Genomic DNA, 17736 nt, shown 5'->3' with positions numbered 1-17736 from the left:
GCCCCCTCCTCCGTTGGAGGAAATGAAAGCACCGAGAAGTGCGAGTGGGCCTCCGTGCCCAGACTACGCCATGCCGGCATGGACATTCTTCCCCTTGACACTCTTCCATTCGACAAACACTGAGCCAATGATGGTCGCAGAGGCTGTAACGGCGCTGACAAGGAACGTTTGTGTCAGGGCATCGCTGTAAGCGTGTGCAACCATCGGCAGAAGCTCAGGGTCGATGGTCTTGCGAATGGCTGTAACGCCCGCGGCGATGACGGAGTGAGGGTCAATCCCAGGCACGTACTCAGCCAAGCGCTCCACGAGCTGGTTGGTGAAGACGGTCTGGCCGATGGCGACGAAGATAGCGCCGCCAACTGTCTGTGTGAAGATGATGATTGCAGTCCCCGTGGGAACATCTGCCATGTCCAGCACAACTTGGACGGCCATGAGGGGCTGTTGCATACCTACGCCTACTCCTGCACCGGCAATGATCTGGTAACCAATCCACATTCCCGACGATGTGTCGGGGTTAAAAGTCGAGATAAGGCCGTATCCCACGCCCATGAGGACGGAGCCGATGATCATCCATGGAGTGTAATATCCCCAGATGGTAACGGCTGCGCCGGCAATGAGAGAGAACACGACGGTACCGACCAACATGGGTAAATTTCTGACACCGGAATTAACAGCTGAGACGCCCTGTACAGCCTGGAACCAGATGGGGAGGAAGTAAACAGATAATAGGAAGGCGGCTCCCGTGTTGAAGGCGAAGAAGGATGACGACCAAACGGTTCGCTTCTTGAATATGCGGGGCGGCACCGTGGCGTTCTCCTGGCCGAGGTATTGCAGGTAGAGGAAAGCTGACATGCCTACGCCAAAAACGACAAAGAGAACAATGATGCGGGCTGAAGCCCATGGGTATGTTACGCCACCCCAATGAAGGGCCAACAGAAGGCAGATGACAGCCGGCATGAAGAGGATGTTGCCGAGAGGATCCATCTGAATGAGGCGCGTGCGCCAGGTCTCCTGGGGAATGGCGCGTACAGGGTCGGGGAAGAAGAAGAGAATGACAATGACCGTTACGGCGCCCTGATGCGGTGTTAGTGACATGAAACGTCAAATGGCCTATGGGAGAACTGACAATTGGAAGGTTGATGTAGAAGCACCATCTCCAGGTCAGGCTGTCTGTAAAGACACCACCAAGCAAAGGGCCGGCGACAGAAGAGATACCCCACATGCTGCCGATGGCACCAGTGTAGATGGGGCGTTTCTCGAGAGGCACGCTGTAGGCGAGAATGATGAGGGCACCTGCAAAAATGCCGGCTGACCCGACTCCCGCAATAGCGCGGCCGATGATGAGGGCGATACTGTTGGGCGCGACACCGCAAATCAAGCTGCCCAGCTCGAAAATGGCGATGGTGATGAGATAAATCCACTTGATGCTGAAGAAGGTGTAAAATTTGCCAAAGAGCAATTGGAGCGACGCTGTGGTGAGCAGGTATGCGCTACCGTACCAGCCGACATCATTCAAGCTGTTGAATTCGTCCGTGATACGAGGGATAGCTGTAGCGATGATGGAGTTGTCTACATGCAGCTGGTCAGTAGGTATGTGATGGGATTTGAAGACTATGAGCCACTCACCAAGAGCCATTAAGAAGACGCTGAAACATAAAGCGGTGACAATTAAACTCAGCTTCAAACCGCTGGGATATTCAACGTTGTCTTCATCGTTCACGATCTCTGCGTGTTCTGACTTGGCCGAGGGTATTTGCGTCAGCCCACCAAAGGGTTCTGGGGGCAGCAAGATGGGATCCATGCGGATATCCTGGAACGATACTGCGGAGCTCGAGATGGTTAGTTCCTTCTCCATCTCATCGTATCTAGAGCTTGAGTCGCTTGGTGCCAGTGTGGAGGCCCTAGATTGCAAAAATGTCGGGACCGCCATGAAAGACGGCACCGCAGCCTTCTGGGCGTCAAACATGATGTCGACAAGGTCCTCGATGCTAGTGGGTGGTTGAGTTGTGCGTCCAGTTGTGGCAGACTCGAGTACTCGGGATCAGGAGTAACACGACGCGGGTAGCGGGTGAAAGGGGAGCGGGAATATCTTGATCTATTTGTTTTTCCTGATGAGGAGAAGTGAAAACATTGAAGGGGATAGCATCGAGATTCTATATAGCCCTATGCGTGTGTTGGACGTGTCAGTTTCGCAGGACTTCCGACCAGGGCCATGGCCTTGCCGAGGGCCTGGGTCTTGGGGTCGGAAGCAGACGGTGGTGGTTGCGCTGAACGAGTTGAGATCGCAGCTCCCCGAGACACTTGCCTAGGCTCCCATGTCACATCGGCACGCTTCCGGAAAGGGGAGGAAGGAGATGGTAGCGCTGACTCTGGCTGGTGGTGGTGGACGGGTGCCAAATGCCAAGCCTAGGTTTGTTGGTGCAGTACAAGAGACGGACCCTAGATGGGGGGGTCAGCCATTGTCTCAGTTGTCTTGGGGGCTTCTCCCACGCGCGTAACGGTCTGTCAGAGCTGAATTTTTTGGATGGTGGCGGAGCGTGGACGACGATCCTGAATGAGATACCCGTACCGGCTTTGCGGCTTAGTAACGGTCGGTATTGGGTCTGAGCTGCTACCTCCAGGCTGGGGTAAAGGAACAAATCCTCCCGTCGCACTTACGACCAGGCAAAACGGGCAGCGGAAGGACGCGACGCCCACACGGAATGGCGAAAGGGGGGGGCAATTCAAGACCCAAAAAAACGGACAGAGCGTCATCGACGGGCTCTTGGTAACCCCCGAGCCATATTGGCCGATGGGTCAAGTCGGAAAGGAGCATGATTGGGGAGGAGGAAAGATACATGAGAGACGGATCAGTGTTAGAAACATTGATGAACGAAAGCAACGGATATTTCATGTTGCACGGTGAACCCCCCCGGGCTCGTGAGGGTGGTGGGTCGCTCAATCTGCACGATGCTGCAATCAGTTCGATAGTCAATTGTTTCTTCCAGTTGTCGCTTTATTCCTGCAGCTGTTCAATTGATAGAAACGGCTAGTTAATCTTGTTAAGTCAAGAAGGAAGAAATGCTATGATGCCATGGGAAATTTGTGAATCGATGGGCCAACATCTCGTTACGGTCAAGGCAGGTTCCTCCGATCGCTTTGCGTGTTCGACCGGGGAGACGAGTACGTACCGCCGTGATCCAAGACGGACCACGGGCATCGGATACACGGGATAACGATTATCCTCTTTTCAGTGACCTGGTCGGTATCGTAATGAGAGTTAACTCGTTGGATTTTCAGTCACTTGCATAACTAACATGTTTGTCTGGATTATGAACCTGTTCCAATTATCCTTAGATGATTGCGTATGAGCGGCAAGCGTCTATACTCAATTATCTCAAAATCCTAGCAACTTCCACGCCATTACATACCTGCGTGCGAGCCAACGGCAAGTTGTTTTTTTGGACCCTATCTGAGCATCGGCTCCAACTTGCGTTGAAATGCCCGCCTAACCAAATGGGCATCCGGAGTGCCAAGTTTCCACCCGGCGGTGAGGCTAGACATCACGGAATCAGCTGGCTAATGCCACACCCTGTGTCACTTGTCAGATCTCGTCGCACCACAGACTCGACACCCCAGATTGTGCAACTGCTGGAGAGTATTCCAGCATCATGGTTACTGTTGACAGAGCACTCACTCTCTTTGCTGGACTTAAATCGTTCCCCGCCCACGTCAACCTACCTTGGGTGCTAGAGAAATCGGTTGAGTCTAATCAGTACCCCTTGTACGACGGCGGTGCACAAGTAACGTCCTGCTGCCCTTGTCAAAGTAATCCCAGATCCATCGCCCTCTGATGTGCGAAACCCGCCCTCAGATGAGCACCATTGAGGTTAGAGAAAAGCCGCCATGACAATCAACCAAGGCGCCAATGGTCGATGCAAACCTTTTTCCTTTATGACTCTCAATCCGGGTCGATGTCACGAACTTGGGTCTTGTTCTGTTAGGCTTGCTGGATGACATGGTTCGGATCACTGAACACGTGGCTCAGCAGCGAATTGATACACCCGCAAGACCTGCTTCGATTGCTAAGATGGGATCGAGACTGTGTGTTCGTTGAACGTATTCGCACTCTCCAGGTGCTCATGGTATCACTTTGTTCATCTTCGGAAAGTCACAGGTTACTGGGTTCTTATCGTCTTGGGGGAAACCTCAAGTAGCCTTCTCCAGAGGCTCATAGCATACCGCCTCGATGTTTGTGTCGTGGCCAGCTTGGAGCAGATGTAACCCCCATCCCGCCCTTGCACTATGCCACGAGTCTTTGCGCTGCCTCACTATGCTGAATCCATCTCATTGATGATCCGTGATTTATGTTGTGATCCGACTTGGTCTTTGATTACATCCGTCTACTCTAGCATCCTATTGTGACTTCTAGGGATCCTTCTTCTGTCACGGGTGCACCCGCAGTTCCAAACTGGACATGTCTCGGAACCCAAGAGACCATTGGCGCTGCCATGGTTGCTGTAGAATAGTTGGCGTCTCCGAGTTGGAATTGGTCTCTCGCTCGCCTGTCCGTATCCAGCGCTGGCTTTGCCTACCTACGAAGCCCACAAAGGCTTGGCATCATGCAGTTGAACAAGATAGGGCCGTTTCGGAATGCATGGCGATATTCTCTGCAGTATACCTGTCAAGCATACCTGTCAAGACCGCTAGGTCTAGCCTTCATCCAGTGATTGCGGCTGATCTAAGACAAAGTCGAGATATTTATCCGGCGAAAGACAGTTCCAGAACCTGACTCATTCATTGTGGGAAATTGAGTAGTGATTGGCGAGACAATGTAATCGGTTGCCTACATGACCTCTGATGTCTTCGCTTGGCGAGCAAACAATTGAACAGATCAGGCATTGGCGGTTACACCTGAATATGTGCGTGGAACGCGCAATCGTTTCCTGTAACTACTCAATATGGCTTGCACGGCACGGTAACACTAGCCCCTCATCTAGCACACATACTTGAGGCTCACCCGGCCTGTTGCTCCCGCCTTTGTCCCCAACGCAATGTCCGTCATGGACACGCATTTCGGTCCGTTAACCTCTACCTTCCGCACGCAAAATTGTACCGAGATCGAGGTTCTGGGATTTTGTTCCATGATGGACCCATATATTCCGGTTCTGTTCAATAGCTCTAGAATACGAAGCGGCGTTGCTTGCTCTCAGTATTCGGATTGCAGAAGAAGCTGAGCTACAGGTTATCGATATGATTGGTGTCTCTGCACCGGCGCTTTCGGTTGCAGCTTGGGCAAATAAAGAGCATGAAACGTATGCACTCACTCCATTGAAAAACGTCTGTTATCCAAGACTTGTCGAGACTCACGTGTTGGCTGTCATGAAGGCCGGCATTTCTCTCTCGGTGCATGATTCATAATTCAAGTTCAGATTCTAACATTCATACAACGATCTGTTCACACTAATGTTTGCCAGCTCCATATAGTTATCATTATATTGTAAAATTACTCATCTTAGAAAGAGTTAAAGAAAGCTTGGAGAGCTGGTCCAATTTGAATACAGCTGTCCTGCCAGGAACCAACATTGGGGTACTCCCTCCAACTTGGCTTGCATCCCAACGCACCTCAATGCCCGCAGACTCGAATGCGGACGTGACAGAGTTTATGCACCTCCAATCAAAATCCCCCTCGTCTAAATCTTGCCCCAAACTGATATCAACTGCCTTCAGATTTGGTAGCGTGAAGGAGGCCTCCCGGGCAAGACGCATCAACATCTTCACGAGCCCCTTGTTCACATGTAAAAATTGAATTCTGCGAATTGATGGCGGCAGCACCTCTATCAGGCTCCAATCGGAAGCGAATTTCTCCCCAACAGGAGTAGACCATGAGTGGCTTTCTATCGCGGCCTGGCCGAATGTGAGCTCTTCTAGTTGATCAAATCCAATAAAAGACCAGGATATCTCAGCAGCGGCAGGTCTAGAGTCTGCGCCAAGTCGTTTGGTTGAGGAGTGGGAAAGTTGCATTTTCCGTAGCTTGTGTCTTGCAGGGTTGAGGGCATGCGTTAACTTCGAGATATCCCAATAGTCGGTACCTGAAGACCGGTGGATTTTTACTGATGAAATATTCAACTCTTGGAGCTCCGGGCAACACCCAACTAAAAGTCCCAGATCCTCAAGCCCGATATCGCTCAGTATCAACTTTCGCACGCTTTTCAGGTTCAAAGTCCAGGGCTTGCTCAGAGTCCAGGGACTGATACCATCAAATAAGCAGCACTCAGTAGAGTAAAGAGTCTCCAGGTTTGGTGCTGCGCTGAAAAGAGCCGCCGCTTCGTGGACATGTTGGTTTTTGCTGACGCTTTTGAGGACGAGGGTCTTTAGTGCAGGGAATGAGACCCCGCTGTCTCTGATATGCTCATACTGAACAAAACTGTCTCGCGCCATGAGCAGCATCTCCACGTTTGGTAGAAGAAGAATCGCTAACTCTTCGAACCAGCGATGCACTTTTCGTCGCTGAATCCGTAGCAATGCTTCCGACTGCTCTGGGCCTTGCCATATCTTTTTCTCCACAAAATCTCGGGCTGGAAAATTCCGTGAAATTCCCAAGTCTTTAGTGGCCGTGATGAATAGGGAGACTAGGTCCGGTGTGCACCCGCCTATGTCATCGGTTTCAATAAGCTGAAGAGTTTTTACGTGTGATGCTAAATCAGGACGTTGTATGATGGTACGTAGAAATATGGGAAGCTTGTCGTTGTGCGAAATTTCTTGAATGCCAGCCCGAGTGCCATAGTGGTGCTCTTGAGGCAGGTTGCTCGAGGTGTAATAGTGGAAGAGGACTGGCTGGGCGATAGCGCAGATGTGTCTTGATAATCGACAAATATGTAACAATGCCTTCTTAGCTAAGCGGGCGTCATCCGTATCGGCGGTATTAGAAATTATTCCCGGGTATTGGCAGTGGAAGCAAAGAAAAGAGCATATTTGCTCAATGAGCTCGGGCGGTAATGATGCCATCCTGTCTCAGAAAGGGACAGCATGGCACCGCTGATCCCAAAACGTCGGGCCGCCTTGTTTATCACCTATTGTACTAGCGTTTCCAACGGTCAAACTGAATCCCGCACCAGATTTGTTTTCTAGCACGACTCTCGCATGCCGCTTACCAATGGACGTATTGGGCAGGGATCCCAGTATGGTAAGGTTGCGCGTTATAATTAACGGTCTACTGATAAGGTAGTAGTGTCCTGTGTGGCCTCCGTCCTTCGGCGAGTATTGCCGAGCGCGAAACAACATGGCAACAACCACAAAACAAAGTTTACAAGAAATTAGACCTGACTAAAATTAAATAATTTCGATAGTTTACGGCCATCGTTATCAAGACTAGTTTATAGGATTACGGCAAAGCGGCTTCGGCGCCGGGTTTCTACAATGCCGTCTCGCCGCCCCATAAGGCGGGATGAGCTCCGCAGCGCCCATGTCCAAGCAAGGATCTCCAAGGATGAGGATATGAGCTCCGTCGCATGACGGAGCTAAAATATGTGTTGCAATTCTTGGAAAAACTCGACGCCATATGGACCTCATATTATATATGTATCAACATAGCCACTGTCTTCCAACACATAATCTTAATCTTATATGTTGTGTTGCCCTTTGGATTGACGAAGGCATAGCTCAGCGACAATCAACGCACAATTTGCGGAAATGCACCATTATATTCCATATTCTAAATCACGTGTGTTTGATCTATTAGTTCGTGCAGCTAATTGAAAGGTTAGTATTCAGAATATCCAACGATGGCTACAGCGGCAAACGTTATGTATAAAACACCATAAGCACTACCTGCCATATTCCTCCCTTTATTGGAAGACGATAAAACTCACCAGGCATGAAAATATTGACATTCCGGGGAGTCATTGATGTGACAAATTGAGTTATCAACCTTGATCAATCTTTGTTCAGCTTAACGCCTTTTACAGAATGCGATGTTTTCATCCTCGCAATCACAATTATATGTGATGCTGCCTCTTTGCCTAGGAATATCAACTCGACTTCATCAAGTGCACAGTCAGCCTTAAAAATAATAGCCGCGGTATCGCAAATGTCAACCAATCAAGCAGGCAGCTATCATACTTGCGTCAGGCGGCCGAAATCCCTGGCCAAAACCTAGCTTGACTCTAATCTCTCGCAACAACTCGTCGAGTTTAGAAAGTAGGTTCTACACCAAGGTTATGACAGGAAAGACAGACACATGATTCAAAAGTGCAACCCATTCACCAAAAGGTTTTATATCTTGGCACAGACCAATTCAGCTTGCTATAAAGCCGCGAGACTCTACATGTAGGTGTGGCTGCGTAACTGCGATGATTCACCGCCGAGGCGTGTTTCCAAGATTCCTTATCTTCTGCAGAACGTGCATAGTTTTATCTAAAGAGGGCTAGGTGAGCTTGCTAACCCTGCTTCCAATAGACCTCTGATGCTGGACTCTTAGAGTGGATATTTGCGGAGAGCATTTCACGGTTACGATTAACATTAGGGGAACTTCGGGTTGACACTAAGGCGATTGTTAATTACCCGACAACTCGGCAGATCCGTATTGTCGGGTCTTCTTAACATTAGCGATCAATTATGGGGCCGGATTCCGGGACTGAGTATTTCGTTCTCGACCTAGTTAGACCGCCGGCCGGAACTCGCCAATTCTTAACATTAGGGGAACGGCATTCAACCAAAGAGGCGGGGTAAATAGCCCATGACTCAACACAAATCCCTTCAGACTTGCAAATAATTTGATTCGTCTTTAATACGCTTATCAGCCCCGATTTTAGGATTCCGCATGTTCGACCCCGCGAAGATTAAACCCCGCGGAGTATTTATGTTCATTACTGGTCCTTTCCCAACCAACGGCGACTGTAACCTCCTCAACCTGGCCGGCCTTGCAATTGTATCAAAACACCTTGCACCATGCTCCTGAACCCCATTTTCGGGGCAGCTGTCCTTGCGATCTTCCTTGTTTTGTACCTGGCGCATTGTTTCTCGTCTCCTTTACGGAATTTGCCAGGCCCGGCATTGGCAAAGTTTACCTCCCTTGTTTTGAGATGGCATGAATTCAATGCCAATAGAACGCTTTACATCCACTCCCTTCATTTGAAATATGGTTCTGTTGTCTGCATAGCACCTAATGAAGTCTCGTTTACCTCCTACGAGGCCGTGAAAGAAATCTACGGCTCATTGGGAAGCGGGTACGATAAGCACCGTTTCTATAATCTTTTCAGAGTCTTCCAGAGAAGGTAAGTAATAGAGACTGCATTCTACATCATATTATTTGGTACCTGACCAAGACTTTACAGAACCATGTTTTCTACTCTTGAAAAGGGCGACGTGAGTACACGACTTGGTAGCACAGTTCGAGGTCAGTCCTAACTGAACGGTTTGCAGCACGCTAGGCGCAAGCGCATCATTGCCGACCGCTATGCAAACAGCAACGTCATGAAACCAATGGCACTAAGTGGCATTGAGAAGAGAGCCCAGGTGTTTGTGAAGCAGTGTGAGAGCGATTCGAAGAGCAGCGTCGATTTATATGTGGGTAATACTATAATCAGCCTTTTATCTTCCCGCCTGCTGATCTGTTTGGCTTCTGTTCATAGACCAAACTCCATTCGTACGCCTGTGATTGCGTCACGCACCACCTCTTTCACCCATACGGAACGAACAGCCTTCAGAAGCAGGAAGATACTGACATGATGCACCAAGTTACGACTGACGATAGCCTAAGAAGTAACCCTCCCTTAAGACTTGGCTATACGAAATCAATGCTGACCTCCCAGACCGTCTTATCCAGCATCATTGGCCAGTTTTCTACCAGTACTTCTCCAGGCTTCTCAATCTTTTCTTTGAGCCGCGAACTACTCCGCTCGCCAAAAACTTCGTGGTCGACGCTACCTCAAGAATTGATCCTGCTTCGTTTACGCTTCTAAATCGCCTTCAAGACAAGATCGAGAGCGGCAGTAGCGTGAATCAACTAGACGGTACCGATATTGCCGCCGAATGTATGGATCACATGGTGGCTGGTATTGATACTACGGGTGATTCGCTATGCTTCCTGATGTGGGAGCTATCACAGCCGGCATCATTCGAATTTCAGAGGAGACTCCAGCAAGAAATCCGAGAGAAACCGGATGTCCCTTTTGACAAGCTTTCTTATCTTGACGCTGTGGTCCAGGAAGGACTGCGATCCTTTCCTGCAATTCCCATGTCACTGCCTAGAGTAGTCCCTTCCGGGGGCAGGCATATCGACGGCTACTTTGTCCCGGAAGGTAGCATTGTGAGCTGCCAAGCGCATTCTGTGCACCGCCACAATGATACAGTCTTCCCAGCCCCAGCCCTCTTCAACCCTGAACGGTGGGTGTCACTTACTGGCGAAGCTGAGAGGAAGCGCCATATGTTTGCATTCTCACACGGAGGAAGAGGCTGTGTTGGTAAACAGTGAGTTCACCTACCATTTAACCGTCACTGACGAAGAAAAGTCTTTGGCCATACTGACGGTCACTGCAGCCTTGCACTGGCGGAAATGAAGATTTTACTTCGATCCATATACAGCCGCTATACCACTATTCCAGATCCTTCATTAACCCCCGAGGACATGAGATCGCATGATCAGATCATATCTGCGAGGCCGTACGGACAAAAATGTCTCTTACAGTTTGTTCCTCTGGAGGATAAAGCCTAGTAGCTGACGGAAACCTGCTCTAATCACTTGACTCTTCTCTGAATGTAATTATTTCTAGATCTGTGCAAGTTCGGCATCTTTTGACATTAGTACTGTGCAGTCCTGAGCAGTCTGGACTTATTTTGGCAGTCAAATCTTCGAACATTTCTTTCCATACGTCGACAGCCATGGCACAGTAATAGCGTAGATGTCACAACTGCACCTGTCAGTTTGAAATACGAAAGTTTCAGAAAATAGCCTTTTCTCTCTAACTATTTTTATTTCGTCATGTCGGCCCATTTGGAATGGTAAACTTCACGTGTGCTTTGCTCTGTCAAAGAAACAACGTCCTATGCATTTGAAGATCACTATTCAACGTGCAAGAAAGCATACGCCGAAATATCATCCGTCGCGCCTTAGTGATTTCCTTTTACTCCCCTATTACTCAACAGTCTGATAAGCCACCAATGCTTTCACAGCAATCACGATATATGGGCTGGGGTCGGCCTACACCCCCGATTAACGCCCAGGGACAGCCCCAAGGTATCATCGCCTTGTTGGCAGTGCGCCGCTAGATTTGGACACCATCATGGACACGGTTCTTCGCTATTCACTTGCCCAACTAACCGGGTCCACAATGCACGATGGCCCGCAGTTGACTGGTAACTTGGAGAGGCACTGTCAGCTTATGTGTAGACTGTGTAACTTGCTCGTGTAACTCTGTTGTTGACCATCTGTTAGATAACGGACATAACTGATATTTTGCTGTTGGTTGGTATTAGTCTTTCGAGCGGACATCGGTTCCCCCCAAGCAAAAGTCATTACACTGCCATGGAACCTTTCGCTTCAGGCACCACGCCATTGACACTCAGTTAGCCGCAGCTCATATATGGTTCAACGAAGCTGCAGAAAGAAGGTTTTCGTAACAAAAACTGGTGTTAAGAGAATTTTCAGGCTCCTAAGGAGCCAGACGAAGACAACACCGGTCTGTATGGTTGTCTGCTGTGGCTAGTAACTGCAGCTGTTGAGAAGAGTTGTTAGGTTCGAGGAATCTTTACGAAGAGTTTGTTGGATTGCAAACTAGATCTGGAGGTATCAATATGAGCATGCTATGAACGGCCGGAGATCAGCTAACATGACGGGAGCTGTATCCGAAAATACCACTGTGCTTGAATTGCGCCATTTTGCTCCGCCATAATACTGTTAAGGCGAATGAAGGAAACAAGGAAAGAAAAAGACGACTGGATTACAATGGGTTGCAAATACGATGCGGGTAAGTCGGCTGTGTCTTTGTTTACCAAATACAAAGTACCAAGGTGATGATGTGGGAGCCGTGCTGATGACGTCTGATGCCTAAACTTTAGGTGACAGGGACACTTCAAATGGATTTCTTGTCAGTTGACACGGGCGGGCGCACAGCGCGTCCGGCCGAAGTGACGGTAACTTATAAATGTTCTTGTCGTAAGTTCAGGCTCATCTTACTCAGCCCACATCGCCCACATATTCTGTCTTCCAATTAATTGTTTTCGCTTTCTTGGCTACTGTGTCTCGCCTGAGTCAATTAAAAGGAGTGAACCTTAACGTAGACTGCCTCACCTTGATCCCTGTCACCACCCACGGGCAATCAACCTACCGGATGGTCCGGGACACTCTTTGTACCGATGTTTGCCAGTACTTTTTGTAGAATAAACTGATTTCTTTTCCATTGATTTCATCGAAAATTCCACGGCTCAAAGGCGACTTCCCTTGCATGGGGTCGTATCCTAGGGTAAAGACGCCTGGGGTCTTGAAATATGGTGGAGTCGTCCCCGATGCCGCTTCCGGGAAATATGTCAAGTTATGTTGTGGAGCCAGTAAATCACAGTTCGCGACCGCTAATCAATTTGACTTCATTGCCTCCCTGAGTCAAACATATCCCTATTGACTGGCCTTGGCTGGTTACCGCAGGACCGGCCTCTTTCGGCGCTACTTATTCTTCATTGCAGCATGTATATAGTTTCTATAATCGCCACCTCTTAACTATGCATCCCGGATTCTAAAGCAGCCCACCTAGTCATTCCTTTGGTCATCCAGTCGTTCATTACTTACACGTTGCCATGCGTTCTCACCTACTATCACTATGCGCTCTGGGCGCTTCGTTAATCAGCGCTTCTCCAGTCGGTCTCGGATGCTACGATGAGTCCGCTTTCAAGCCCGAGGACATCATTCAACGCGACGTCCTTATCGTCGGAGGTGGAGCCACAGGTGCTTATGCCGCTGTTCGCCTCCGGGACCAAAACAAGACCGTTGCCGTAGTCGAACGCTCGGACAAGCTCGGAGGTCATGTCAATACTTTCCGTGATCCCGCGACCGGTGCGCCAATCGACTATGGCGTACAGGCATTCATCCAGAACGACCAGACGACCCAGTTCTTCGAACGATTCGATGTCCAGCTGAATGCTTCGGCTTTGTCTCCTTTCCCAAGCAGGATTGTCGACTTCAAGACCGGTTTCGTCATCCCCAATGCCACGGCTGTCGATCCCAACACTTTGGTCGGACCTCTGGCGAACTACCTCTTCGCCACCCTCAACTTTGACTTCCTGGCGGAGGGCGCCTATGATATCCCTGAGTCCGTTCCCGAGGATCTGCTGCTGCCTTTCGGCCAGTTCGTCGAGAAGTACAACCTGAGTGAGGTTGTTCAAGTTGTCTGGATCTTTGCTCATGGTGTTGGCAACCTGCTGGAGACACCGACTCTGTATGTGCTGCAGAACTTTGGCCAGGCTCATCTCCTGGGTCTCTCAGCCGGTTATCTTTATGCTCCTGGTGGAAATCAACAGGTCTACGACAAGGCCGGTGCTTTCCTCGGAAACGATGTTCTGTACTCCAGCACTGTCGTTGCCTCCAAGCGTGCCGATGATGGCGTTAAGGCCGTTGTGGCTACCGCCAATGGCCGCAAGCTTATCAAGGCTAAGAAGCTTCTCATCACCATTCCCCCCACAACCGAGAACCTTGCGCCGTTCGACCTTGACGACTCGGAGACTTCCGTTTTCGAGCAATGGCAGGACATCCCCTATTATGTTGGAGTTGTCTCCAACACCGGCCTTCCTGACCAGACTAACTTCCTCAACGTCGACGTTACTGCTCCAGCCGCGCTTCCTCAGAAGCCTTTCGTTTGGCGTCTGGAGACTGTCGGCGTGCCTGGATACCAAACTGTCAAGGTTATTGGCGAGCCTGACTCCTCCAAGGCTCAGGGTCTCGTCACCGATGCAATTAGCCGCATCGGGCCCTCTTTCAACGGAACTGCCACGAGCGGCGGTGAGTTCAGTGCTTGGGAGCAGCACACAGACCTTCAGTTGCACGTATCGCCTGAGGCTATCAAAGCCGGTTTCTACCGCGACTTGTACGCACTCCAGGGCAAGCGAAGCACTTACTACACTGGAAATGCCTGGTGCTCTGATTACTCCCCTCTTCTCTGGGCATTCACGGAGAAGAGAGTGTTGCCCTTGCTCTAAGAAGGGGACTCTGACGGGAGTGAGAGAGGAAAGTCATGTATATGAGTAATAGTAATATGGCGCATCAATAGTACAAAAACCTTAGTTAGAACAAGGCAATGCAACCACCCACTGCGCCAATACAATTCTTTTTGTACCACGTATTCGTAAACGTTAAATCAACCTTGATTACACAGCCTGGAGACACTAAGGCTTCATGGCGTTCAGTAACCTGCGTGATTTATAAGCCCCATGCCCAATATGAAGGTTAACAAACTATAGATATATCCACTATTGCATATATAGTCATGTGTTCTGTTTTTGGTGCCTGTTTTGCATTCATAATGCAGCAACATGTACTATTATACAGGGTTCTAATTGCTTAACACTCTTTTCCTGTTTACTTTCGCTTTGCAATGAAACCGAGACAGTGCCATTGATACATGAATCCGTGAATGAGAATTAAACAAATATATGATTGACTTCAAAGCCCACACGGTACCAACATATTTAACTTAAAGAAATTCTGTATTTAGAAACCCCACAATGCATGAGGAGTGAATGCTCGGAGTGCTTACCGGGTGAAAAAGCCATACAGCAAATTCCTCGCAGTTTTTGGACTGTCGGAACCTTGAATAGAAGTAGGGCGGGTGACGAAAGTAACAGTTTCAACAGTGACTCTTAGGCCATGTCTCCCCGACTCGGGGTTACCGCTGGCTGGGTAATGTCGATGATGAGACCGAATGACAGAAAACTTTACCTTTCCCTGTATAAGAATACCCAGGCGCCTAATGTTGAGCACGGCTGTTGTAATGATCGAACCATCGAATTGGATGAACGTCGCTCATGGCAGGCTTTGCGTCAAGTCACCAATGGCATGACCGACAGGTACATGAGGCATGCACGGTGCAGTTGTTGACTTGGCATATGTACGAGGGCGAAAGCCCCCTGAGCATGGAGGCATGTACCAAGCACATTTCTACATACTTTGAGACATGTGGAGCGAATGCGTAGAAATTCGCTTGAAGCCCAACCGGACACCCAACAATGCCAAAAGGAATAAGGATTATTAATATAATGGAGGAACGATAAGCCCGAGGTCGTACTCCAGTGCGAGTAGCTCGGCCGATAAGCCACAGCAGGTGGATGGGACCGTAACACCACGATCTATTGTCGAGAAGCGGAGTTCTCCGCGGCGAGGTGTGCGTCTCATTGCCACGAGAATCACATAATCCAAAAAGGGAAAGTTTAGTCTCAAAACGGCATTGATGCTGAAGATCCTACAACAAGGTTAACCTTAGCTAACGAGAAACTTGGCAGCCGGCCTTTCCTGTCACCTGTGTAAGGCCAGCCTCGACTCCCAAGATATTCAGTCGGGATGGTAATCAGCTCCGCTGCCGGACTCCACAACGTTGGGGGCAAAGGCCTGTTTGATGTGAATATTGTGACCCAATGAGGTGACATGGTGCAGCTCAGTTCAGCTTTTGCTAACAGTTCATTGGGTATGCGCATGAACCCCATGCTTAACGCTTAGGACATATGAGTCGCACCTTTATGATGCCACAGACCCCTGCCGGACTTTTCGGGGACTGCCATAACCTTCATCACTAAATTATCCGCGATCCACCGTACTGCTATTGTCCGATAAGCCTGTTTTTAGGCCTGTTCTTGGTCTAGACTTGCTGCTCGAGTCAGTCATTACCTTGCGTTGGCGGCTCACTGTGCAAGCGAGGGACTCGGCTGTTTCAGCAGTCCGCCGAATCCGAAGAAACAACTAAATATGTATGTGAGATGACATTTCATGCCCAACCCGAAGAAAAGGAAAACAGTCGATGACAGCGTAAACGTTACTATTGTAGCTGGGTTGCATTTCCGACGGCAACAAACGGAGCAAGAGCCGACTATTGCAGGCCAAACATCGAACTGCAACTTTACGGATCCCGTTGTAGTTTCTGGGATGAATTTAGCACCCTCGTTACTATACTGAAAATAGCATTACACTAAATTAGTCGGCGGGATTCTGGCAGAGGCATGGCTATATGTTATCAACTAAGGCTCTCTCCCCAGCTTAGCGTGCTCCCCCCAGCCCAGCTAGCAATAGGGCTGGGTATGTGGATCGGAGCATGGGGGGGCGAAATGCCGAGCCACGCATTGAAGAAGATGCGTTAACATGGTCAACTCGCTTAAATATGAATAGGCAGACACTCTCAGCAGTGGTATAGCACACCCTATATATGGACATACTTAGTATGTCAATTAATGTGAAGCGAACAGAAACATCCCAGAGGAGGGTGTTCGGATGTCACCAACCATCGAAGATCACGCCGAGAGTCCGGTCAAGGCGGAATACCAATTGTTCGCCTTGCAGGGCTTAGAACGAGGCCTTGAAACGGCCCCTGAATGTTCACTGCCCCCAACGCGGGGCCTCTCATGTCACGTTTACACAGAACCCAATATCGAGAACTTGGACAACACCTTGCCCCACGCAGTGACCTCGCTACCACCCACTCTTCTCAACTTGTTCAGGCCAATTATACAAACATACATGTTATTTTAGATTCTTTTCTTTCAACTTGATACAGTGGTTGTAAATGTCAAGATACTTGGCAGACGTCAAGGTGATCTTTGGGATATCTCAGGAACAAACCTCGACAGGATTCCTCTATAAAGAGCAGACGTTCGTCCCGTCTAAACCAATCTTCTCCTCACCAACAATCACAACACTTTCATTTCATTTACTCAGACTCAGCTTCCATTCGCTTTACAAGCTTCACCACATTCACTTACCAGTCATTTGAACCTCCCATTCACAATGGTTTCTTTCAAGGTTTCCAGCATCATGGCGCTCGCCGCCGCCGTCACCGCCGCGCCCACTGAGCTCCTGCAGTCCCGCGCCACTGTTGCTCATGACTCTATTAGCCCCGTTGCTCAAAGAATTCAATCTGGTGGTCTTGGCAAGGTCATCGAGACTTTCAACCCCCTTCTCCACATCGCTCATGGCTGCCAGCCCTACCCTGCCGTTGCCGACAATGGTGACATCAGCGGTGGTCTTCAGGATAGCGGATCCTCTACTGGTGGCTGCCGCGACCAGAGCAAGGGCCAGACATATGCTCGTGCTGGCACTGTCGACGGCAAGACTGTCATTATGTACGCTTGGTACTTCCCTAAGGACCAGCCTCTCGACGGTAACACTGCCGGAGGCCACCGTCACGACTGGGAGAACATTGTCATCTCGATCGATGACCCCAACGCGGCCACTCCCAAGGTCACTGGGGGAGCCGCTTCCAGCCACAGCGGGTATAGCAAGGCCAACGGCGTTCCCCAGATGGAAGGCAACAGCCCCAAGGTCGAATACTTTACTAGCTTTCCCACGAACCACGAGCTCCAGTTCACCGCGACCACTGGCAAGACCTACCCCATCTCTGACTGGGACGCTATGCCCGCGGCCGCCAAGACTGCTCTTCAGGACGCCAACTTCGGAAGCGCCAACGTTCCCTTCAAGGATGGCAGCTTCGAGTCCAAGGCTCGCGAGGCTCTGGCCTAGACGCGCAACAGCAAACTGCACAACGATATCACGTGTGCACCTTTATGATC

At 49.7% G+C, this 17736-nt stretch overlaps 3 protein-coding genes across 3 annotated transcripts; 2 read left to right on the top strand and 1 right to left on the bottom strand.

Moving 5' to 3' along the window:
- Window positions 1-63: 63 nt before the first annotated feature.
- On the bottom strand, window positions 64-1966 carry EsH8_VI_000062 (major facilitator superfamily domain-containing protein; the record flags this gene model as incomplete). Its single annotated transcript, XM_083271315.1, has 3 exons — window positions 64-1074; window positions 1127-1569; window positions 1627-1966. 3 exons carry the CDS (start codon window positions 1964-1966, stop codon window positions 64-66), a joined length of 1794 nt encoding a protein of 597 aa, XP_083126489.1.
- A 10802-nt stretch (window positions 1967-12768) lies between these two features.
- On the top strand, window positions 12769-14163 carry EsH8_VI_000061 (uncharacterized protein; the record flags this gene model as incomplete). Its single annotated transcript, XM_083271314.1, has 1 exon — window positions 12769-14163. The coding sequence occupies one exon, from the start codon at window positions 12769-12771 to the stop codon at window positions 14161-14163; it is 1395 nt and encodes a 464-aa protein (XP_083126488.1).
- A 2791-nt stretch (window positions 14164-16954) lies between these two features.
- EsH8_VI_000060 (NPP1 family protein) lies at window positions 16955-17686 on the top strand (the record flags this gene model as incomplete). Its single annotated transcript, XM_083271313.1, has 1 exon — window positions 16955-17686. One exon carries the CDS (start codon window positions 16955-16957, stop codon window positions 17684-17686), a length of 732 nt encoding a protein of 243 aa, XP_083126487.1.
- Window positions 17687-17736: the final 50 nt, after the last annotated feature.

The sequence above is a fragment of the Colletotrichum jinshuiense genome, chromosome 6 (genome assembly GCF_051148585.1).
Source record: "Colletotrichum jinshuiense chromosome 6, complete sequence".
In the NCBI taxonomy this organism is placed as follows: Eukaryota; Fungi; Ascomycota; class Sordariomycetes; order Glomerellales; family Glomerellaceae; genus Colletotrichum; species Colletotrichum jinshuiense.
This window is presented reverse-complemented; position numbering and strand designations above follow the sequence as displayed.